Source organism: Botryllus schlosseri, chromosome 5 (genome assembly GCF_051294905.1).
Source record: "Botryllus schlosseri isolate E-star chromosome 5, Bs_hap1, whole genome shotgun sequence".
In the NCBI taxonomy this organism is placed as follows: domain Eukaryota; kingdom Metazoa; phylum Chordata; class Ascidiacea; order Stolidobranchia; family Styelidae; genus Botryllus; species Botryllus schlosseri.
The window spans coordinates 3170925-3197037 of NC_137240.1; the positions used below are offsets into that span (position 1 = coordinate 3170925).

The 26113-nt window shown below is 38.2% G+C and overlaps 2 protein-coding genes across 2 annotated transcripts in view; both read left to right on the forward strand.

Moving 5' to 3' along the window:
• The window catches only part of LOC145438653 (protein mono-ADP-ribosyltransferase PARP14-like), a 362844-nt gene that overhangs the window by 299493 nt on the left and 37238 nt on the right, over positions 1-26113 (forward strand). The window lies entirely within an intron of this gene.
• Positions 1-26113, forward strand: part of LOC145439929 (uncharacterized) — a 52564-nt gene that overhangs the window by 3712 nt on the left and 22739 nt on the right. The window contains exons 5-19 of the mRNA XM_080317596.1: positions 1735-1908; positions 4309-4434; positions 5462-6262; positions 6728-6850; positions 7071-7255; positions 8402-8580; positions 8648-8776; positions 9616-9766; positions 10477-10594; positions 14107-14312; positions 14655-14818; positions 14886-14972; positions 21202-21352; positions 22063-22180; positions 25693-25898. Of these exons, the coding sequence (XP_080173722.1) occupies positions 1735-1908; positions 4309-4434; positions 5462-6262; positions 6728-6850; positions 7071-7255; positions 8402-8580; positions 8648-8776; positions 9616-9766; positions 10477-10594; positions 14107-14312; positions 14655-14818; positions 14886-14972; positions 21202-21352; positions 22063-22180; positions 25693-25898 (2918 nt within the window). The remainder of the gene's footprint in view (positions 1-1734; positions 1909-4308; positions 4435-5461; positions 6263-6727; positions 6851-7070; positions 7256-8401; positions 8581-8647; positions 8777-9615; positions 9767-10476; positions 10595-14106; positions 14313-14654; positions 14819-14885; positions 14973-21201; positions 21353-22062; positions 22181-25692; positions 25899-26113) is intronic.

The window sequence follows — 26113 nt, forward strand, 5'->3', positions numbered from 1 at the left end:
CGGTGTAAACACTTTGCGCGATTATTAAACTTTATCAAAAAATATGGTGGATCGTAAAAATGCGATATTGTGTGGCTTCATTTCCGGAAATTAAAGACATCGATCACTACATTTGCTTTTGCACTTCAACATGTATGTTTTCCAGACAAAAGAGCTGAAACCAATTAGAACTCAAAGTATGATACTGGGGATTGAGAGAGAAATATAAATAGACTACTACTTGAGTATTGCTTTCACAACTACATTCATTGCAGTAAAGAATTTATTAACTCGGAGACTTTTCGTGTGCCCCTTATCGAGAGTTAACGGCACAATAATAAGCATACAGAGAGATATTCAAACGAAAACCAAATTGGCAAAATATGACGTAATAACACAATAATAAAAAATTAACGCTAGGCAAAGTCAGCTGTACCGGTAGTCATAACAACAGACGAGAGAAAATCAAATTATACAATAATACACGGAAGACAACACACAGACAAAACGGTATATTTTAATGGGAAATTTTGAGATTATATAGAAACTCTTTCTGCCGACATAAATCTGGATTGGTCAATTTTATTATAGTTGACTCCAAGACAGACAGATGGAAAGCAGATCTGCATTTAGCAATCACAGTGAACATACTCCATGCATCTATGCTGTACGAATGAAATCGTACTAGTAGCACGGCGCGAATCTGCGAAAATTGTAGATGTTCCAGTGATCTCATCACTACTTTGTGATTTTACTATTTATATAGAACATCTTCACTGCATTTTATAATATCCTTGCCAGTATATCTTGTATCCTTTTGATGTAGGGTAAATGCATTTTATGGTGTGGTGACTAAGATCTCGTCACAACCGATTTTTAAAAGAGGTGTGATCCATAACCAAAGTTCAAGAACCACCGATTTGGAGCCACTATGAGAGTAAAATGTATATGCCTCAACGATTTTCATATAGACTCTTGATTTGAGTGTATCCTTCCCGTTATGGTGGGTAGTTGTTCCGTTTAGAAAACAACAAATCAAGTAATCTTTATGCAGAAGAAGAGCAGCTCATTGATTTACGACACAAACTTTTTTCAAAACACGGTTTTCACAAAAAATAGGTGATTTTGACTGTCCTCTTCCAAATCCTATTTGGTGCAAAAGCAATCAAAGTTATATTTCCATTTGCATTTTCATTGCTATGTGAACATGACTTTTGTGCCTTGACCAAAATTGAAAGCTGTAAACGAGAGAGACTTCTTTGAAACGACCATAAAATGTGGGTATGTTTGTCAACAATCCAACCTCGCTTCAGTCGCATATGCTAGTATAAACAAGCACATCCATTGCATTGCATTGCACTTTTTTACAGCCAGACTGTTCTGAGTCAAGTGTACCTGTTTGATGCTGGTGTGATCAGACTAGTTGACCTTCACGGTCTTATCGATCATTCCTATCTAATACCGAATACTGTGCACGCATATTTTCTGTACCACCATCACTGCCGTTTGTTATGTATTTTGGTTCGATGAAAAATAAAGACTCTCTCTCTCTCTCATTGCCACGTGAAAATAATATTTCAAAGCAACTATTCTTCCTCTTGCTAGGATCATTTAAAATTTTGATAGCACGCCAAAAGCTCCGAAACAAAGTTTGGGAACCACTGATCCATAATATTGCAAACCCAATTCAGTCAAACGAACAAATCTCTCGGTTTTTTCTAATGTTTCGTAAATTTTTCGCTTCTTTGCACGCAGATGCGGAAAGAATTCACAAACGTTTCAAGAAACCTTGCAAAGAAGTGATCATGATCGCCGAAAGTCCAGTGACCGTTGAGCTGTATTATCATTCATTATCCAATGAACATGAAGATATCATCGAAAGAAAAATCTCAGAATCTGTACAGAAAGTCAAAGAAGAGCTTCTTGGAGGTACAGAACTTCAATATACAATTGAATAGTATATTCATATTGAAATAAATATTTTTTGCTGACACTCATCAGGGGTAGTCGTCAGCAACTAATAGAGAATTGGAAAGAGCATTGTCAAAGAAGGTAACATATATCTTTTCAATAGTGGATCCTGAGCGAGAGAGAGAGAAAAGCAGAGAGAAGACTTTGCTATCATTCTTTGTCAGCACAACTAAACTCTGACAATGCACAATGTATTAGTGACATTACATTACTTTAGATACTTTTAAATAATATCTTCTGACTGAAAAACTAGCAGGAAATATCCGCATTTGTTCTCGACTTGCAACCAACGGCGCTTCTCCAGTGTACGATCCAAAACACATCGATGTCAACCGTGCAACTAATACATGCTTCCCATGAACATGATAGACAGGTTGTGCCGAGCAAAATGGAGATCCATATGGCCCTTGAAGGACTGCATTTAGGTACAATTTTGAAAACATATGTATTTATTGCAAAATCCCATCTCCACACGGCTGTTTTCTTCTGATAACATCACGAAGAAATAAACCGGTGACATGGTCAACACTACATATCCCGTAGTAAGGAGAATTGCCCTGTGAATCTTTGGGGGCTTTGAGGGGAAGGAAGACCAGGATGAAGATGACCAAAACCGCGTATAAAAGTGTTTTTATATACTAAACTATCATTTGGAATATGGCGAACGAGGTTTTTGGAAAAATTTTCAAATCTGAACAACCCTCTGTAAAATCAGTCAGAGGTGGTCAAAGTTGTAATCGTTGGTGCTCAGGAACAATTAGTAGAAGTAATGTTGTGGACTACTCGAATTCGTAAAAAGTAAGTATTCTTGATCTAGATTTGCATGATAAAGCTGAAAGCTGCTACTTAGAGGTCGTAGACTCGAAATTAGTCCAAGGTTACCGAAGTAGTCATCATTCGTATTCAAGTAGAAGTATAGCAATTTCACCGTAGTCCTAGTTCTGAGATTCGTCAAGTTGAAGAAGTTTAAAATCGCTGTCGTAACTACGTTGATCAACTAAAACCTTCAGTATACTTTCATGTGTTCTATCTGCTAGTAACATAATAATCACCTAATTGTTTATCTGTGGTGTCTTTGCTTGCTTGGACGTATTGCAATCCCTTTTTTTCAATAACGGGGCAACTGAGGCAATAGCATAGCTACACAATGTAGAGAGACACTTCCCTACGTGTCGCGCTAGCTACCATTCTAAATACCCACCGGGCAGCGCACCTCCTTGTGGAAAAGGCCCGCTAGTTGAAGAGAGTTTTGTGCAGCAGCAGTCTTTTTCCACCAGACCGATGACACCACTTTTTTTATTTTACCTTGGGCATTCTTGTACATAATGTACGAACATGGTGCAAAGTAATTCGAGATTCGTTGCTCTACCTCGCCCAGACATTGCTTCATTGATCATTTGCTACCATTGTTTAATTTTTCTTCTATTTTCCTTTTTTAACTAACATTTTTTACAGCCAGACTGTTCGGAGTCAAGTGTACCTGTTTGATGCTGGTGTGATCAGACTAAATGACCTTCACGGTCTTATCGATCATTTTTATCAAATACCGAATACTGTGCATGCATATTTTCTGTACCACCATCACTGCTATGTGTTATGTATTTTGGTTGGATGAAAATAAAGACTCTCTCTCTCTCTCTCTCTAAATTCCAACTGCTAGTTAAATGGGATATTGTGATTTCACAAGATAGTATTAGAAGTTATCATTTGAACATGTTCAATTGGAAATATGTGCATCAAGGATTGCATATTGATTTCTATCCGTTTCTATGTATATTAATTGTCAGAAATCATTGAGACGATCAGTGCTTCGACAATAATACATCATGATAACATGGAGTTAGAGGTAAATTGAGCAAATTCGCTATTTCTATATCTTGTAGTTAAACTCCTATTGTTTTAGGTTATGGTACTTGGTTCTTATAATCATTTTCAAGTTGACTTCAGAAAAAATTCCTTCTCTGAATCCTGATTTAAATTATTCAAATCTATATTCAAAACTGGAATGTCTTTAAATCATACTCCAATCCCATGTCAAAATTGTGAATTGTAAATGAATAAAAGTAACCATGATATTTAAAAGCAAAACTGACATATATTGCATTTGTATTCATGGATTTTTAGGATCAAAATCCACTCCTGTTCGAGGCAATGAAATCCCGATCCAGGTTCGAATCCCTTCAATAAATGAACTTGAACTCTTCTAGCTTCTATTTCGCTACTTTGAAAAGATCACATGTAGTAGGCCTAATCATGGGATATGTGTGGTTCAAAAATGACTGAGGCCTAACCTCCTGGCATGACTTTTGATGGACTGAATAACTGATAGACCCTAAAACCTAATATCTTCTGTTCTAGCTTCACTAGCTGTGGGTGAGAATGTTTCTCAAAGTTATACAAACAGTCAAATTAATGTTGTTTCCGGAAACCAGAATGTCACCAACATCACATATATTCTTCCAGCATCAACTGAAAGTCACAAAAGTGAGTAATTCTGATAGTGATGTTTTGTACCCATTTTATTGCATTTTTGGGCCCAGGTGGGTGGGTTTGTATGTTTGTTTCTAGCATAATTGTATCTAGGGATACCATATGCCTGCTTTTAAGAGGATTTGTCCTCTTGTTTCAAGAAATGTAAAATGTCCTCCGATGACGCCCAAATATCCTCTTTTTTGCTATACATCATCTTTTTATAGCTTTGAGAGTTAGGCGACTGTATGTACGGAGATGACTAAAAAAATATGATAATATATATTATACGTGAAAACTGGATTTCCACGGAATTGAGGGCAAAGTTGACGAATCCATCATACATGGGAACAGGTCTTTAAGGATTAGCTGTAATAATTTCCAAATTACCCTTTTTCCGTTTTATCGTCCGCCATTGTAACTTGTAAAAAGTGTCCTATTTTTCGGATCTCAAATTATGGTAACCCTAATTGTATCACAATACTGTTGTGTTTGGAAACCTTATTGCGAATTAACTGTACTGAAGTAATCATAATGGTCTTACAATATTGCATAAAGTTGCTTTTCCAATATTTGAAGTCAATTGGTAGTTCTGATGCTAGCTTTAATATTTTTTCATTTTGCTACAGAAGGCTACTGAACCTATTTAAAATTGTCCCATCAGACAAGAAAACGCTTAGTTGATTCTTGATTCTGTCAATACTTTTGATACTTTCTGTCACATGAATGATATAATGTCTAAAACTCCAGAATCAGATTGGGAGAGCCAATAATACTGTTGTCCAATTTGATTGACACTTGATATGCATCGCTCTTTAACATATCTGTGTATAACTGTATAATATAGTTGATACAATATATAACTGTACACGTACAGTGTATATGCACTATGAAGTCTACATCCACACGTCATTGTGAGTTATGGATCAAATTGCAAAGCTGATTGTTTCAGTGTTGTTCGAGTTTCAGTGTTGGTTTAATCAAGGTTACTTTTTTCCTCCTACAATATGATTGTTCAATAAAAGATACTCCTCACATTAAGGTCGTTTTGGGAGTTCCAACTCAATTATTGTACTACCTAAACGCATCGGAGGAGATACTAGAGTATATAAGGGAAGATGCATCATAAGGAACATTGATCTTGCTATCAAGATAATGGACAAGTGCACACAAAGTGAAATGGAAGCAAAATTACTTCTCAATCTGGACCATGATAACATTGTCAAAGTATTTGAAGTTGGGCACTATCCGGCTATGATACCACAAATGTTCATTGCGATGGAGCTGTGTCCTGAGAACTTGTCAGACTATGTTGAAAAAAATAAGCATTTCGATTTCCATAAATCCTTCAATTTCTCTAAACAATTAGTCACAGCTCTTGTCTATTTACATGAGAAACAGATAGTGCACCGCGACCTAAAGCCATGGAACATTCTTATATCGAACTGCGGTGAAAAACTGAAAGTTACAGATATGGGTTTGAGCAGAACTGTCGAGATGGGAAAGACTTCAACCACAGTAACTTATATTCTTGCTGGATCAAATGGATTTAAAGCGCCAGAGACATACCAAATTAATGCCAAATATCACTATAGCTCTGATATCTTTCCACTCGGCATCAACATCTACTTCATTTTCTCAAGTGGGAAGCATCCCTTTGGAGATGATCCCCATCATTGGGGTAGCAATATCAAAAAGAACGAAAGAGCTGATCTGACCAAAATTCCAATATTAGATCCGAAGAAATTGAATCAACTTATCACATTACTTGAAAATATGCTGAAATTGGATGGTAGAACCAGACCTACTGCCAAAAAAGTTATTGAAAATGAATTTTTCAAGGGTGAGTTATATTTAATATTATATGGTTGCGATGCCAACCTCCCTGCAAGATTACTGTGTTGAAATGTTTTGAGCTATTGTCAGAACAGCTGCAATGTAGATAGTGGCACTTGTTTGCACACTAGTTGATATTACTACTCACGTTGCCTACAGCTAATTCCTTACATTTCTTCTTACTTACAAATAGACTTAGCAATCCGCAAGATACTTCTAAATTACTTCAAGTAGTAGCAAAAATAACAGCTTATGGGAGGCACAGCACTTGAATTCAATTGTAATATTAAAATTAGGGCCTTAAAATTTCTAGAGTAGTTTTGAAATGAAATATGGTAGTAAGTCCCACGAATGTAGTATGTTGGAGCTGCTGACTTTCGAAATTGCACTACAAAGAAGTGCGGTTTTCGAAAACTTGGAAGTTATTGTGATGCAGTTTATATCAAACAAGTTCAATATTGTCAATTTTCAGCGAATCTGAAAGTGTCAATACGCAAAGAAGCAGATTGCAGACATGAAGACGACATCGCTGAAGATATCATCGAAAGAAAAGTGTCAGAGCCGAAACAGAAAGTCAAAGAAGAGCTTCTTGGAGGTACAGAACTTCAACACAAATATTATTGGCGGCACACGCGCTGACACTCGTCAGGGGCAAGAACATTGTATATCGACAATCCTAAGTAGTTGCTGACAATTACCCCTGACGAGTGTCGGATGAAAATATTCGGGTTTATTTCAATATCAATATATTATTTATTGTTTATTGAATTTCTGTACTTCCAAGAAGACTTTCAGCAGAATGATTCTTTTAACAGATATTCTGAACAGTTCCGAGGGCCGGGCTATACTGTTGAAGACCAACTGTGACAAAAAATTCTTTGATTTGATTAAATGCAGCAAAATTCATCTTGGTGCCTTGAAAGAGAAATTCAACGGCATTGCTCACGTAGAGCTACAAAGGACTGACTTGGATGGTTGTGTCGTGAAGTTCATTCCTAAGGTATGATCAAATTTTTATTTGTATAGTCGGTATATTTTCTAGTTTGAAGAAACATTCTGGGTGGTAAATACTCCCACTACTACTTTATAGTTTTTGATGCAAAGTAATTGCTTTTAGCATTATTTTTTGTAAAGTAGAAAGCAGGTAATGTTTTGAGTCAATTTGTGTATAGACTCAACTTGGACTGAACTCATTGTGCCTGACTCGGCTGAGTCATAGCCTATGACTCGACACATTCTATATGAATTTTCGTGTCTCGTATATCAGGACCGATACTTGCAAAGTAGGCCCAGAAACTGTCGTTTTTCTGTCTAGATCAGTAGTTCTCAAACTTTTTTAGACACGCCCCCCTTTATGTTAGTGAAAAATTTTGCACGCCCCTTATCGTCATATCACAAAATGAAACCAGAATGTTAGCAATCCCAACGAATAGTTTAATGGCCCCCCTTCAGATGCTTTTACGCCCTCCAGTTTGAGAACTACTGGTTTAGATTAACATGTTTAGACTGAGAAAACGGAGTATAGTAGGAATCCGAGGCCTTCAATATCACCCAAGAGTTTCACAGTAGTAAGTTGAACCTGACTTGAACCCGGTACTGAACATTAAACACTATGACTTGGACTTATCTCAGTGGTGAATTGAAAATTACTAAAAACTATAATAGTTGAATTGACTTGTGACTCGGAACCTTGTTACTTGGTTACAATCCTGGTAGAAAGTAGATTATAGATTGGTTTGCATCACTTTAGTGTACGAAATTATTATAGCTAATTTCAAATTTTACTGATTACTTCATAAAAATTACCTAAAAAAACAGTGTACACCAATTTTGGCTCAATTCCAACCAGTGGAAGCAAAGTTATTGTAGTGCAAAATTTTCGACTTGAAAAATATAGCATCGTAAACACTATGATTTGAAATCTTAAATTTTTAACATCAATAACTTCGCTTCTACGGATTCGAATTGAGTCAAAATTGGTGTGCAGCGTTTTTTCAGGTAACCTAACAATTTTATCAAGTAGCCAGCATAATTTTAAAAAAGTTATTATTGAAACCTTTAATATACAGTCTACTCTAGTATATAAATGCTTGAAAATTCTTAGTAGATTTACGCAACATTGGTTGTAATATATTCCAAATTGCAGACTTCCCGAGTAGGATATGACGAAAAATGCAGGAAATTGTTCAACGATTTTGTCTTTAATTTCGCAACCGAATGCAAAACTTTTGACAAGGAGAAATTGGCGAGGGCAAAGTCGCTAAAACTTCACCTACTGCTTGACGGCGATACGGACAAGAATAAAGTTCCTGATGTTACGATCAAGTATTTGAACATCAGTTTTCTCGTTTCAATGAGAATCGGTGTATTAACATATTATCAATATAATCAGGTGGAATCATGAACTTGGGTCTGTGGAAGTCACAGGATTGAAAAATCGAGTTGAAGCGGTCTTGCAAGAAATTGAAAGCTATGTGGATGCTAATACCGTTACCCTTCCTGTGGATGAAGATGGATACCGGTACAGATATGGAGTCAGCAAAATATCTTATGGAGAGAATTGAGTGCCATTTTTTATGCTGTCCTCAGCGTGGTTCTGAAGAATGACCTTATCTCCATAGGGGCTAGGAAGAATTAGAATAATTCGATTCGAGTGGCGCGATATGGTGTCCTGATACGCTCCTTGCCAGGAAGAGTAAATTTATCAACGAAAATTATAATTTTGATACCATTTTCCATTGTAGAAGCCTTGAAACCTCGATTGGTTGTATTGCAGTACATGAAAATGTCATATGTGTGAAGTCGTGATTGACCCGCACCGTAGTCACAAAGTGCAATGAAATAGGCATGGTCGAAAAATATCAATTATCTTCAACATGATGTAGAACTGGGATTTATTCTTTGTGTTCGCATAAAAGGTTATGACATCTTAATCAGTGATATTTGAATACTCGAAGACTTGAACGTCAAAAGTCTATTCAGAATCGAATCACTGGAGTACCGGTACTCTATTTTTTCCCAAAACCAGTTACTTTTTCGACTTTGTTGGGTGATAGTAGTTTTGGGATGTGTATCCAGCTAGTAAACATGCACTACTTTGAGTTTGGCCACATCTGCTCATCTCTTTACATTGTAATGTCCAGGTTGTAACCTGATATCAAGGTAGTGAACTCATCACATACTGAGTTGGTGATACCATTGTTAATATGCAATGTTCTTACGAATTCTCTACTAGTTGCTGACGATTACCGTTGACGAGTGTCAGCTGAAAATATTCGGGTTCGTTTCAATAATACCATTCAATTGTATATTGAACTTCTGTACCTCCAAGAAGCTCTTCAAGTAATACTTTTGTCCCAGGGTAATGGTTCATTGCGGCATGATCGAAGAATTGAGCCATAAGCACAGCAAGATCAAGATTAGCTGTGACGATGAAAAAAGCCAGATTTTCATCACTGGTCCGGATCGAGATATCTCTCAAATTCAATTAGAGGCTTTGAGCTTGATGAATGTACGTAGCATTGAATTTTTTATGTAATATGCATCTCTCACACGATGTTCTTTTCAATTCTCTACTAGTTGCTGATGATTACCCCTGACGAGACTTGACAACTAGAAAATTTTCAGCTTTTCCAAAATAGATTAGAAAAAGAATTATAGGTATACAGTGTTTTTCTAAATTATACTAGAATCAGAATTATAGTTTTGCGTTTTTTTTTTCAAAATTATATTCAAATTGGAATTATAGCTACACAGGATTTGCCAAATTATTTCCAGAGTAGAATTAGAATTAGAATTATAACTGCAGTTTTTTCTTTCAAAATTAGATTAGAATTAGAATTATACCTACACAGTTTCTTCCAAATTATATTAGAATTAGAAATACTGAATCCGTAAACACTTGGTTATTGAATAAGTTCAGATCATATCAAGTCAGAGCTCTTTCTCATAAACACGAGAATGGCAAATGTCTGTACAGCAATCTTGGTTCGTCTCGCACTCTACAGTTCTCCCTGTAGCATTTTCGGGAAACCCAGAAATGAGATTAGAATTGAAACGAGATCATAGAAACATGTCACAAATTAGATTAAAATAAGATTACTGGCATTTTGTGCTAATTAGAATATGCAGGCATATTTAAATATTATTATATTATCCGATTCATCACAGTTTGCTTTCAATATATAGTATTTTGTCAAACCAAATCATTTACTGTCCTAGATGGCAAAGGAAAGGAAGATCACAAATCTGGATGAATGTGCCGTGAAATACTTGTTGCAAAATGCGGATCGATCACAGACGATGATTCAGAATGCAATTTCCGCATCCAACATCAAAGGTATGCCTGTGTGCTGATAACATAAGAAAAGTGTTCCCTTTTAAATGTACATTAGGGGTCTTCAAAAATTTCTTTTTTCTGAAATCGTACTGGCTACTTGATAAAATTGTTAGGTTACCTAATTTAGGCCTACACACCAAATTTGGTTCAATTCCAACCAGTAGCTGCATTGCTACAGGAGAAGAAAGTTTCTATTTATTATATAAAAATGAATAACAAAAAATTTGAAAATTTCCTGTTTACCCCATGAAAGTGTTAGGTCAGTGGTTCCCAACCTTTTTCGGTGACAGGGCCAAATTTAGAATTTCAGAGTACGGCCGGGGCCGCACGAATACCAAGGCTATGAAAGGATCCCAAAATAGTCACCAAAATATGAAAATTGTCATTGTACCGATCGTTCGCTTGACGCAATTGGCCATTGTGTTACCGCACTCCCGTTGTTCAGAGCAATCAACCCTTTCTGGCTATTTTAGAGTAGTTTTATTGCCCTGGCTAGAATTCAATTCGTATTTTTGGAATCAGTGCGACACTTGCTTTCGATTAACACCGACATATCAAATTATTCGGACCCTTGGGTCGCGAGCTATAGGACTACCAATTATGCTGCTTTTTGCCGGCTAAGCAGTACGCATCTCAACGTATTCAATCGTGAGTCACTTCTTGCACATCTATCCGTAAATTAGTTATCAATACCCAGGGCAGTAACAGCACTTCGTCAGCCCCTCCCCCAAGAAACGTTTCTCTTGGGCCCCCCATAGGGTGATAAACAGAACTTTAGGCAGCTTTTCTCGACTAATCGCGCGAAGCGCGAAAAATTTCTCTAATTCATGATTGAATCGGTCCATATAATTTAGAATTGCATATACATTGGTATCAATTTTTATCCTCTTTCTGCTCACGTAATCAGATTGACCGGTTGAGCCGAGTGAGTTGTATTTAAAAAGGTAGGACCACTCAATAATAATTAAACATCTTCGGGCGTATACCCGTTGGCAGGAGCGAAACAGCACTTCGTCAGGCCCTCCAAAACACTTAGGTCTTGAGCTCCCATAGGGTGATAAACCGACCCCCCGTGCCGTTGTTCGCTTCTGCTACGAAATCAGGATCCCCGATTAGTAAGCCAGCGTGGAGCGCGAAAATTTTCGATAATTCAAAATAAAATAGGTCAATAAGATCGGGAATTGCATATATATTGCTATCAATTACTTTTCCTCTCTGCTCACGTAATCAGATTAACCGGTAGAGCTGAGTGAGGTGTCTTGGAAACTGCAGGGCCCGTAAATAATAATTAAACATATTTGGACGGGCGGACCCGTTGGTACGACTTCGTTACATGATGTTATTTGTTATTTCGTGACCTCCAGTCTGCTATATCAAGAAATATAGAATCGCCCAAACATACTAAACTAAAAGATGCAAACGATTTCAAATTGGTAGTTCTTCACTGGCATTTAATTCTTCCCTGAGGAATGGTAGTCTATTTGTCTCGTGTCGTTCAGATTGCCATGACAGGAACATTCGGCGCCAGTCATTTAGGCGCCTATGGTCAATTATACCTATATGTATTTTGAATATACGTAACGAAGTTTTCGGTCAGCGTACGGGCAGTCCTTTTCGGCCAAGGTTGTCTCACTGCTAAAACTTTATATATCTTCGTGCGTCGTAGCGCGGTAATGGCCAACCCCGATATGCCCACTTCTATAAATCCTGCGTATTTTATCTTGGTCGAAGAGTACCTAATAATTAAGGTACTTGGAAACCTGAAATCGCGCGCAGCGTGAAAAATCTTTAAAAAAGTTGCATAAAATACTCCATAGTTTATGCTAATTCACTAAATAATTTTGGGCCCCCTTCGAGCTCGCTCCCCCCTATTAGGAGGCTTCGGGTGCGGCAGTTACGGTACTGTCAATACCTATATCTATAGGTACTGCCCGTTCAACTGGAAAGTTAGGGCACATTGCAGTGACGTAATTTTAGCAGTCTACTCACAACTTTCCTGCAATCATAATTGAAAACTCCAGACTCCAAGCCAAGCAAGAGTATTTTATAAATGTAACTTTTTTTTCATTAATCGATTTCTCAATATTTTTGTGGTGGCCGCAAAAAGGCTAGCTGGGGGCCGCATGCGGCCCTCAGGGCCGCGGTTCGGAATCACTGTGTTAGGTTGTCTATAGAAACGATGTTCACCAAATTTGGTTCAATTCCAACCAGTGGAAGCGGAGTTATTGCCGTCGAAAAATTTGGATTTGAATAAAATAGTATTCACGGTGGGCACCACTATAATAAATAATTAAAAAATTGGTCACAGTAAATACTATTTTATTCATAATCCAAATTTTTCAGCGGCAATAACCCCGCTTCCGCTGGTTGGTATTGAACCAAATTTCATGGGGTAAACAGAAAATTTTCAAATTTTTTGTTATTCATTTTTATATAATAAATAGAAACTTTCTTTTCCTGTTGCAACGTGGCTACTGGTTGGAATTGAACCGCATTTGGTGTGTAGGCTTAAATTAGGTAACCTAACAATTTTATCAAGTAGCCAGTACGATTTCAGAAAAAAGTCATTTTTGAAGACCCCTAATGTACAGGGTCACTATCGTCACTATGCTAGCAACAAATAACTGCTGATCAGCAAAAAGTTCTAACTGCCTGTAACATATTGATCAAGCAACTGTTTATCTGTGGTGTCTTTGGTTGTTTTTGTTGGGAAGTATAGCCATTGCTTTTCCAGGCCTTTATAACACAAACTTACAGTAATATGTATGTATCATCCATGGTATGCATACCATATGATGACCATATAATTTGGACATAAACCAGTTTTGTTTTCAATTTACCTTGAGAATTCAAGTTCATATGTCCACTTTATTAGGAATTCATGCTACTTTGGAACTTGGAACCCGGTTAAAACGAAAGATCGATGTCCAAATAGTGATAGATCAAAAAAGTCTAAAGTTCCAAGATTGGACATAACGCTGTTTGGTTTTCCGACGACGATATGCTCCATGCCACTAAGAGTTGATTTATCAACGGAAATGCTAGTTATATTGTAGTTTCTGCTGTGGAAGTCTATAATCCTCAATTGGTCGTATCGCAGAATACGAATCATGAAGTGAAGTTATGTATGTTAGCGGAAATAACATATCTGTAAAGTCGTTAACTACCCACTGCATTCTCACAAAGTGCTATGAAATCGACATGGTCGACATCGACATGATACAAAATTATTGTTATTGTGATATAGAACCGGCATTGTATTCTTTGTGGTAGCATCTTTCATAATGTTGTGATGTCATTACTAGTGATACTTTAATATCTGACTCGACCCAAGGCCTAATACTCGGTTCAGAATCAAATCCGCATTGGAGTAACATTTCTCCTATAGCACTTGATCGTTATCAAGACATTGAGATTTCGGAATAATGGCTGATGAATTTTATGTGTGCGCATCGTGAATTCTAGCGTTACATAAGAGTGTAACAAGTAAAACTCTGTGTTTGTCTTTTAAGCCTGTTTTGGATTCGATTCGGAAGAGCTGTACATCAAAGCAAGGAACAGCGGGGAACATAAAAAAGCCATGAACATCATTCGAGATATGGTGGCATTGGAAATTTTACCGGTAACGGGCACAAAGGCTGGCGTCTACAAGCCACAGACTTGGAAACAGTTTAAGCGACAGCAAGCAAAAAGTGGCAACCTGGGATTCTATCTGAAGGTTTGAAAAGAGTTTCTTATTTGATGTTGCCAACTGTCAAGCTATAACTTGGCCAAACTTGGTCCAATATTCCAAAATCTCGGTACAGACAATCATTGTGGCTAACTATTACCGATCGAATTGAACTAAAATACCCAGTAAAATTCAAAATTTTCCAATTCTGATATCTTCAGTGGTTGGAATCGAGCCAAATTTGGTGTGCAACGTTTTTCTAGCCAACCCAACAATTTCAGCTAATAGCCGCAAAAATCCGAAAATGTATTTTTTGACAGCCCTTATCTACATACTCAAATATTCTGCCTTAATTAATACAACATTGGTTTTAATATATTCTTATTGCAGACTTCCGAAGTAGGATATGACCAAGAATGCGATTTTGTCCCTAATTTCGCAACCGAATGCCAAACTTTTGACAAGGAGAAATTGGCGAAGGCAAAACCGCTAAAACTTGTCCCACTGCTTGACAGCGATACGGACAAGAATAAAGTTGCTGATGTCAGAGTCAAGTATTGGAACACCACTTTTCTTGTTTCAATGAGAATCTGTGTATTGACATATTTTCAATATAATCAGGTGGAATCCTGAACTTGGGCGCGTGGAAATTGAAAATTCTGTGGATGCTAATACCGTTACCCTTCCTGTGGATGAGGACGGCTACAGGTACAGATTTGCAATCTGCAAAATTTCTTATGGGGAGAATTGAGTGTAATTTTTTATGCTGACTCCAGTATGGTTTGGAATACTGACTTATCTCTATAGGTGCTAGGGTATTATTTCTAATGATTCGAGCCCAGTAGCGTGATATGGTTTCTTTATACGCTCCTTGCTAGTAAGAGTGTATATATCAACAAAAATTTTAGTTTCGATACTATTTTCCACTGTGGAGGCCTTGGAACCTCGATTGGTTGTATTGCAGTATAGGAAACGTGTCATGAAAATGTCATATCTGTGAAATCATGATTGACCCACACCAGGGGGGACATTACAAAACAATGTGGCAAATCAGAATCTCCGCCAGCGGTAATGAGCTCTCTCGAATGCGATTACCGCATAATGTAAAAATTGGTGTTTCAAAACATTTTGCGGCCAGCTCACGCAAGAGCGCTTTGAACTCACGTAAACTCTGGTAATTCCAGACACAACGCAACGTTTTGCAATGAACGCGCTAATTTGTGATTTCGCCTAGTCGGCAATCTCAGTAAAAGATGACATCAAATGAGGACTTGTAATGCTGTTTGGTCACTGGTCAGCAACCATTTGTAATTTAGCTGCGATAATCTTTCACATACAGGGAAATGGAAATACCCTAATTGTTTGTGGTACATGATCCGAAGAGCACGAAATTACAGACGTACGGTACATAATAGTTTGTCTGGTTCAGGCCGCTGCGTCAAGTATCACGCGTACCGTACATTGAGTTTTAATTTCGTGTGAGGATACAATTGGAGCAATACATGTATAACATTTTGGAAACATGGCACTGATCGTAATTCGCAACGACTTTATAAGCCTACCGAATCGGACTGAATGCTACCATTCGGCAGCGAATTACTTCCTGACAAGTCGACCACACGATATGCTGGCCAAAGTTGAAAAGTGGATATCCAATAAATCTGTTTGACAATAGATTACTAACCTACTGAGGTTGGTAATCTATAATTTAACATCATAAAAGCATGCTTCCAACATAAAACTCAATTCCACGTTGTATTCATACAGGCCTTAAACGGCGTGAGGTAGCGTACTCAGTCTTCACACTTACTGGTCCGTATGTGAATTCAATTCATAAGCGTTGTCTATCGCCACTGCTTTATTTGGCTCGATTTTACTAACAGTTAGGCCTACGAAATATCACCCAAATGGGTAACTTACCAGACATGCCCTTTTAGATCGATTATTGCCTCACTTCTTTACTATATTGAAGTAGAATATTAAGATTTTGCAGTTGAAAATGCTGCAATTTCCAGCGCGGATTCAACTCCGCCAGCTATAAGCTAGGCGGCAAGTTAATGCGCGAAATCTACGCTAATTTCAGTTTTGTAATACCGAACTTCGCGCATGGTGACGTTCGTGACGCAGATCGTTCACGTTTTCTCTCGATTCCTACCTTTTGCGGTAAGTCAATGTCATCGGTAAAAATGCTCTCGAAGATATCGATATCGAGTGTTTTGCAATCACGATTGTCCGCTTCTCTCGAATTGTGACGGTAAATGTTGATTCCGCAGTGCGGTAGTTGTTTTGTAATGCCGCCCATGGGGTGTCAAACTCAAATTGCGTTGGGGCCGGATTCAAGCCTTCAAATCGCTCGCTGGCCGGACCATTAAACTGATTCTAGATTGTTGCCTCCTGCTCTTGCTTTTTACTTGAAAACCTTGAAAAGCATAATAGAGATAATTTATGGAGCGTAGGGTTTCTAACGTAGCAAGACGCAATACCTTTATTCGCGAACAATGGAAATGGCAAAATACGATGACCGTCCGGTTGACTATAGAAAGTCGCTAAAAGAGTGGTGTCACGGTGGTTTATTTCGTTATGGCTCACCCTTCGCCACCTCGAGCACTTTGCGGTGCACGTGCATTTATATGTGGAGTGAGGTGATGGAGGTCGTCTGTTTTGATGCTGTTGTAGTACTGGTTTGCTGATATTTGTTATTCTATTATGTTGTCAGGGTTTCGAGATATTTTTTAACGTCATCAAATAATAGATTCATCCATTTGGTGTTCTTGTTTGGTGTCAGTTGCCAGCTTAATACAATCGTCGACATTTTTGGAGACGACAAAGGTTAAAAAATCGAGTGTTGCCTACGTTACAAATGCTCCAATCAAGAGTCAAAGACTTCGATGCGCAAGTCAATGACATTACTATTGGTCCAAGAAAAGACCTTGATGCCGATCAGGCGATTTCACTCAGTGGCTTCGATATGCAAGCCACTGACAATATTTTGGCCGGTCTAGCAAGAGACTTCCACGCTGCCGATGCTTATTTTACTGAATGTTTGAGCGGAGCTACTCCCCGAACTGTTCTATCTGCAAAAGACAGTCTCGACGAGACATTCTATCGAGTAAATACCCAGTTGAACAAACTTACTACCGGTATCAAAGAAAAGATAACCGGGGGCAGTGTCCATGCCGAATTAATATTAGAAGGAATTTTGTCATTTCATGACCTATGTCTATATACCAAGAATATTGCTGATGACACATTCCGTAAACTTATTACTGCTGAAAGTGTAAGTACTTCACTTGACAACTTACAGATATTGTGGACGCAAGAAGAAGACAATTTGAAAAGGTTGGAATGGGAACTTTTCAGTGCTCAGTCAAAACTTAAACGGTATAAAGCAACAGTTTCGTCACAATCTGGATCATTAGCTTCTGTGACCAGTCATAAAGGTTGCTGCGGCTTGGATAGTAATGACGCCCATAACAAAGAACTGCCAGTTGGCAATGCTATTAATAATGAACCACTCACAGAAGACTTTCTTAATACTTTGGCCATTCCCACGCAATGTCAAACTTTTGCAACTTGCCCTACTACGTGAGTGAAGGATGTTCGTTATCAGAAGAAAAGACATCCTATTACCGGTACTCAGCCCCCTGTAATGGGCCGGCTGTGCAACCAGATTTGCCATTCAGTTGCCAGTACTCAGAAGCCTATAATGGGCCGGCTGTGCAACCAAAATGGTGTTCTACTTCTCAATACTCGACCACCAGTAATGGGCTGGCTTCGCAGCCACTTATATCACATACTTGGTTCGGTCAGCCTCCAAGGATCCCCCGTAATGGGGCGGCTGATGCGACCAACTTTAATCGAGGCTTTCACAGTTGTGAGATGTCCATTGATAGTACTCCGCACCCTGCAACAGTTAACACTCACAATTGTGAGCTGCTGCAGCCTGCTCAATGTCCTGTTATTCCACTTTCATCTCCTGTAATCCACCTGGAAGAAGCCAGTGTTGATCCAAATTGCAACGATTTCGTTGAATTTGTCAAGAAGAAGACAACATTGACTCGGTCACCATTTGGTCCGGTCAACAATGAATCTGATTGTTCACTTGAACCCGAAGATGTTGATCTAAACGTACTGCACAAGATGTACTCGAAGAATCCGCGCAAAACTGCAATAGAGGTGAATTCTACATCTATGGATTCAAGCTCGGTGCATCGATATGTTGCTGAAAAGAAGCTACGTTCATCATGTATCCTGTTTCAAGACCTTCATCCTCTCTTCAAATTTGAAGACTTCAAAAAGATGCAAGTTCAGCAACCTAATGGGCTCGTAGAAGAGAGTCTGTTACGCCGTAATTGTTTATTCTGTGATCATGATCACAATTATTACCCATCTACATGTCATTGCAAAATTCATGGATGTGACTGTGCTCAAGGCACTTTATTACGTGACGCATACAAATGTTCGGTATATTCTAAATCGATTGTTGTTGCCAGTAACAACACAATTACGGCTCTATCTCCTGCAATTGCCGAGATAAATTGTCCGGTACATCTGTCCACACCCTTGGTGATAATCACCTGTCTGGTAGTTTCTACCTGTTTTATCACGCATGCATTCCTTATTTCTGGGGCTACCAACTGCATGTGTACTTTGTTTTTCCTAAACCGATTGGTTATCAGTGGTGAACCTCTGACTTGTTTGATAAATACCGTTGCCATCCTTCCCCGTCAGCCCAAATTTGTGCCCATATCCGTTGAAGGAATCGGGTAAAGCACTGGCAGCAACTTGAATGATGTACTTGTCACTTTCATGATATTGTAAATCTTACCCCAAGTGCAGATATTGTTGCACAAATGCACAATGACACCTGAAGGCCGTGTCCAATTTCCACCCATTTATTGATGTAAATGATTTTCACCTTATTATTAGTAACAAGTTCTTATGCGTTTCCTGGATTACAAAGTCAACAGTTAATTTATGATAACTTGGCTGTTATGGGTTGCAACAAAAACCCTTCGAACAAATTGTGTGTATTCTACTGACGTTAATTTTCCTTGGTTGCAATAACAAGATTTCTGTTATTGCGGAATATTTCATGAGACGACATTTTTCTGCATTTATTGCCAATTTTGCTAATCCTAATTGTTAATCATATTCATACCCAATTCGTCGCTCGTTAGGGCATTATGTCAATTTGGAATGTTTAAATGTCAACGGGCAGCAGCTCTGACTTCAGATGACTTCTCGCATCTTTGGAGACGCCTGTGATCCTGATATTGCACAATTTTGTGTTCGTAAAATAATTGACCTCTAAGGTACTCATGTCAATAAGGCAATTTCTTGATTGTTTCCTAATCATGTGCCCTGACTGTATTGGCTCAGTCAGGAGAGTGAGGGCTCGTTCTGCATGTGGAACCTATGAACGTAACATTCGTAAGTTGCGTCGCTTATAACTGTCCTGATTTATTTTTCACAATATTTCTTTACACAACCACCTCTCATCAATTTGTTGTGACCTTTTGTGGTTGACCATGACGGTTTCCAGTTGGTCACAGGGCCGGCAATGTCACGGTGGTTTATTTCGTTATGGCTCACCCTTCGCCACCTCGAGCACTTTGCGGTGCACGTGCATTTATATGTGGAGTGAGGTGATGGAGGTCGTCTGTTTTGATGCTGTTGTAGTACTGGTTTGCTGATATTTGTTATTCTATTATGTTGTCAGGGTTTCGAGATATTTTTTAACGTCATCAGATAATAGATTCATCCATTTGGTGTTCTTGTTTGGTGTCAGTTGGGAAACAGAAGAAAGCCAGCTTAATACAATCGTCGACATTTTTGGAGACGACAAGTGGCATCAACGACGATATAAGTTGGCATTTTCTACGCTCCCTTTGATTACTTCGTAATCTGGCATTAGCCCTACATATGCGTTATGAGGAATACAAGTTATTTAATTGGAAACGCGGACGTTGGAATTTGGTTTATTATTATTAAACCGCGAGTCCTGTTTCTCTCATGTCTGGGGATCTATTGGCTCGAAAGTGACACAGCAGTGCAACCATATATATTTCAATTATAAGTCCGTGCAACTAATATATTTTCATGTAAACTGCATATAACGCTTCCGCATCAGCATTTTTCCTTCTGTGAATAACTACTTTTTGGTCTATGTATAAAACTATGAACTTCGTCTGCATTTTTTGCCTTCTTGAAATTGGATGTCAATTTCAACAAATTGTTACTAGTGGTAACTATGGAGTGAAACCACAGCACCGTAGTACAGCACACCACCTCACAGCAAAGGACCGTTATAAAAGTGGCCTATGAACATGGAAGTATTTCCTGCAAAAAATCTCAACATTTGTTACAAATGTGCTGCAAAATATAGTAATTTCATAATTGCTTCGCGTATGTTTAACACCCCTTAGTCCCTTACCCACACCATAGTCGCAAATTACAATGACATAGGCATCATCAAAAAGATATAATTTATCTTTAACGTGATGTAGTAGTTACATAGTTGTTATGAGATTAGTGATATTTGAATACTCGACTTGACTCGAATCGAATCTCTGGGGTACTCGTTTTTTTCCCACAACCACTTACTTTTTCGAATTTATATCAAGTAGATAGTAGTTTTGGGATGTGTATCCAGCTAGTAAACATGCACTACTTTGAGTTTGGCCACATCTGCTCATCTCTTTACATTGTAATGTCCAGGTTGTAACCTGATATCAAGGTAGTGAACTCATCACATACTGAGTTGGTGATACCATTGTTAATATGCAATGTTCTTACGAATTCTCTACTAGTTGCTGACGATTACCGTTGACGAGTGTCAGCTGAAAATATTCGGGTTCGTTTCGATAATACCATTCAATTGTATATTGAACTTCTGTACCTCCAAGAAGCTCTTCAAGTAATACTTTTGTCCCAGGGTAATGGTTCATTGCGGCATGATCGAAGAATTGAGCCATAAGCACAGCAAGATCAAGATTAGCTGTGACGATGAAAAAAGCCAGATTTTCATCACTGGTCCGGATCGAGATATCTCTCAAATTCAATTAGAGGCTTTGAGCTTGATGAATGTACGTAGCATTGAATTTTTTATGTAATATGCATCTCTCACACGATGTTCTTTTCAATTCTCTACTAGTTGCTGATGATTACCCCTGACGAGACTTGACAACTAGAAAATTTTCAGCTTTTCCAAAATAGATTAGAAAAAGAATTATAGGTATACAGTGTTTTTCTAAATTATACTAGAATCAGAATTATAGTTTTGCGTTTCTTTTTTCAAAATTATATTCAAATTGGAATTATAGCTACACAGGATTTGCCAAATTATTTCCAGAGTAGAATTAGAATTAGAATTATAACTGCAGTTTTTTCTTTCAAAATTAGATTAGAATTAGAATTATACCTACACAGTTTCTTCCAAATTATATTAGAATTAGAAATACTGAATCCGTAAACACTTGGTTATTGAATAAGTTCAGATCATATCAAGTCAGAGCTCTTTCTCATAAACACGAGAATGGCAAATGTCTGTACAGCAATCTTGGTTCGTCTCGCACTCTACAGTTCTCCCTGTAGCATTTTCGGGAAACCCAGAAATGAGATTAGAATTGAAACGAGATCATAGAAACATGTCACAAATTAGATTAAAATAAGATTACTGGCATTTTGTGCTAATTAGAATATGCAGGCATATTTAAATATTATTATATTATCCGATTCATCACAGTTTGCTTTCAATATATAGTATTTTGTCAAACCAAATCATTTACTGTCCTAGATGGCAAAGGAAAGGAAGATCACAAATCTGGATGAATGTGCCGTGAAATACTTGTTGCAAAATGCGGATCGATCACAGACGATGATTCAGAATGCAATTTCCGCATCCAACATCAAAGGTATGCCTGTGTGCTGATAACATAAGAAAAGTGTTCCCTTTTAAATGTACATTAGGGGTCTTCAAAAATTTCTTTTTTCTGAAATCGTACTGGCTACTTGATAAAATTGTTAGGTTACCTAATTTAGGCCTACACACCAAATTTGGTTCAATTCCAACCAGTAGCTGCATTGCTACAGGAGAAGAAAGTTTCTATTTATTATATAAAAATGAATAACAAAAAATTTGAAAATTTCCTGTTTACCCCATGAAAGTGTTAGGTCAGTGGTTCCCAACCTTTTTCGGTGACAGGGCCAAATTTAGAATTTCAGAGTACGGCCGGGGCCGCACGAATACCAAGGCTATGAAAGGATCCCAAAATAGTCACCAAAATATGAAAATTGTCATTGTACCGATCGTTCGCTTGACGCAATTGGCCATTGTGTTACCGCACTCCCGTTGTTCAGAGCAATCAACCCTTTCTGGCTATTTTAGAGTAGTTTTATTGCCCTGGCTAGAATTCAATTCGTATTTTTGGAATCAGTGCGACACTTGCTTTCGATTAACACCGACATATCAAATTATTCGGACCCTTGGGTCGCGAGCTATAGGACTACCAATTATGCTGCTTTTTGTCGGCTAAGCAGTACGCATCTCAACGTATTCAATCGTGAGTCACTTCTTGCACATCTATCCGTAAATTAGTTATCAATACCCAGGGCAGTAACAGCACTTCGTCAGCCCCTCCCCCAAGAAACGTTTCTCTTGGGCCCCCCATAGGGTGATAAACAGAACTTTAGGCAGCTTTTCTCGACTAATCGCGCGAAGCGCGAAAAATTTCTCTAATTCATGATTGAATCGGTCCATATAATTTAGAATTGCATATACATTGGTATCAATTTTTATCCTCTTTCTGCTCACGTAATCAGATTGACCGGTTGAGCCGAGTGAGTTGTATTTAAAAAGGTAGGACCACTCAATAATAATTAAACATCTTCGGGCGTATACCCGTTGGCAGGAGCGAAACAGCACTTCGTCAGGCCCTCCAAAACACTTAGGTCTTGAGCTCCCATAGGGTGATAAACCGACCCCCCGTGCCGTTGTTCGCTTCTGCTACGAAATCAGGATCCCCGATTAGTAAGCCAGCGTGGAGCGCGAAAATTTTCGATAATTCAAAATAAAATAGGTCAATAAGATCGGGAATTGCATATATATTGCTATCAATTACTTTTCCTCTCTGCTCACGTAATCAGATTAACCGGTAGAGCTGAGTGAGGTGTCTTGGAAACTGCAGGGCCCGTAAATAATAATTAAACATATTTGGACGGGCGGACCCGTTGGTACGACTTCGTTACATGATGTTATTTGTTATTTCGTGACCTCCAGTCTGCTATATCAAGAAATATAGAATCGCCCAAACATACTAAACTAAAAGATGCAAACGATTTCAAATTGGTAGTTCTTCACTGGCATTTAATTCTTCCCTGAGGAATGGTAGTCTATTTGTCTCGTGTCGTTCAGATTGCCATGACAGGAACATTCGGCGCCAGTCATTTAGGCGCCTATGGTCAATTATACCTATATGTATTTTGAATATACGTAACGAAGTTTTCGGTCAGCGTACGGGCAGTCCTTTTCGGCCAAGGTTGTCTCACTGCTAAAACTTTATATATCTTCGTGCGTCGTAGCGCGGTAATGGCCAACCCCGATATGCCCACTTCTATAAATCCTGCGTATTTTATCTTGGTCGAAGAGTACCTAATAATTAAGGTACTTGGAAACCTGAAATCGCGCGCAGCGTGAAAAATCTTTAAAAAAGTTGCATAAAATACTCCATAGTTTATGCTAATTCACTAAATAATTTTGGGCCCCCTTCGAGCTCGCTCCCCCCTATTAGGAGGCTTCGGGTGCGGCAGTTACGGTACTGTCAATACCTATATCTATAGGTACTGCCCGTTCAACTGGAAAGTTAGGGCACATTGCAGTGACGTAATTTTAGCAGTCTACTCACAACTTTCCTGCAATCATAATTGAAAACTCCAGACTCCAAGCCAAGCAAGAGTATTTTATAAATGTAACTTTTTTTTCATTAATCGATTTCTCAATATTTTTGTGGTGGCCGCAAAAAGGCTAGCTGGGGGCCGCATGCGGCCCTCAGGGCCGCGGTTCGGAATCACTGTGTTAGGTTGTCTATAGAAACGATGTTCACCAAATTTGGTTCAATTCCAACCAGTGGAAGCGGAGTTATTGCCGTCGAAAAATTTGGATTTGAATAAAATAGTATTCACGGTGGGCACCACTATAATAAATAATTAAAAAATTGGTCACAGTAAATACTATTTTATTCATAATCCAAATTTTTCAGCGGCAATAACCCCGCTTCCGCTGGTTGGTATTGAACCAAATTTCATGGGGTAAACAGAAAATTTTCAAATTTTTTGTTATTCATTTTTATATAATAAATAGAAACTTTCTTTTCCTGTTGCAACGTGGCTACTGGTTGGAATTGAACCGCATTTGGTGTGTAGGCTTAAATTAGGTAACCTAACAATTTTATCAAGTAGCCAGTACGATTTCAGAAAAAAGTCATTTTTGAAGACCCCTAATGTACAGGGTCACTATCGTCACTATGCTAGCAACAAATAACTGCTGATCAGCAAAAAGTTCTAACTGCCTGTAACATATTGATCAAGCAACTGTTTATCTGTGGTGTCTTTGGTTGTTTTTGTTGGGAAGTATAGCCATTGCTTTTCCAGGCCTTTATAACACAAACTTACAGTAATATGTATGTATCATCCATGGTATGCATACCATATGATGACCATATAATTTGGACATAAACCAGTTTTGTTTTCAATTTACCTTGAGAATTCAAGTTCATATGTCCACTTTATTAGGAATTCATGCTACTTTGGAACTTGGAACCCGGTTAAAACGAAAGATCGATGTCCAAATAGTGATAGATCAAAAAAGTCTAAAGTTCCAAGATTGGACATAACGCTGTTTGGTTTTCCGACGACGATATGCTCCATGCCACTAAGAGTTGATTTATCAACGGAAATGCTAGTTATATTGTAGTTTCTGCTGTGGAAGTCTATAATCCTCAATTGGTCGTATCGCAGAATACGAATCATGAAGTGAAGTTATGTATGTTAGCGGAAATAACATATCTGTAAAGTCGTTAACTACCCACTGCATTCTCACAAAGTGCTATGAAATCGACATGGTCGACATCGACATGATACAAAATTATTGTTATTGTGATATAGAACCGGCATTGTATTCTTTGTGGTAGCATCTTTCATAATGTTGTGATGTCATTACTAGTGATACTTTAATATCTGACTCGACCCAAGGCCTAATACTCGGTTCAGAATCAAATCCGCATTGGAGTAACATTTCTCCTATAGCACTTGATCGTTATCAAGACATTGAGATTTCGGAATAATGGCTGATGAATTTTATGTGTGCGCATCGTGAATTCTAGCGTTACATAAGAGTGTAACAAGTAAAACTCTGTGTTTGTCTTTTAAGCCTGTTTTGGATTCGATTCGGAAGAGCTGTACATCAAAGCAAGGAACAGCGGGGAACATAAAAAAGCCATGAACATCATTCGAGATATGGTGGCATTGGAAATTTTACCGGTAACGGGCACAAAGGCTGGCGTCTACAAGCCACAGACTTGGAAACAGTTTAAGCGACAGCAAGCAAAAAGTGGCAACCTGGGATTCTATCTGAAGGTTTGAAAAGAGTTTCTTATTTGATGTTGCCAACTGTCAAGCTATAACTTGGCCAAACTTGGTCCAATATTCCAAAATCTCGGTACAGACAATCATTGTGGCTAACTATTACCGATCGAATTGAACTAAAATACCCAGTAAAATTCAAAATTTTCCAATTCTGATATCTTCAGTGGTTGGAATCGAGCCAAATTTGGTGTGCAACGTTTTTCTAG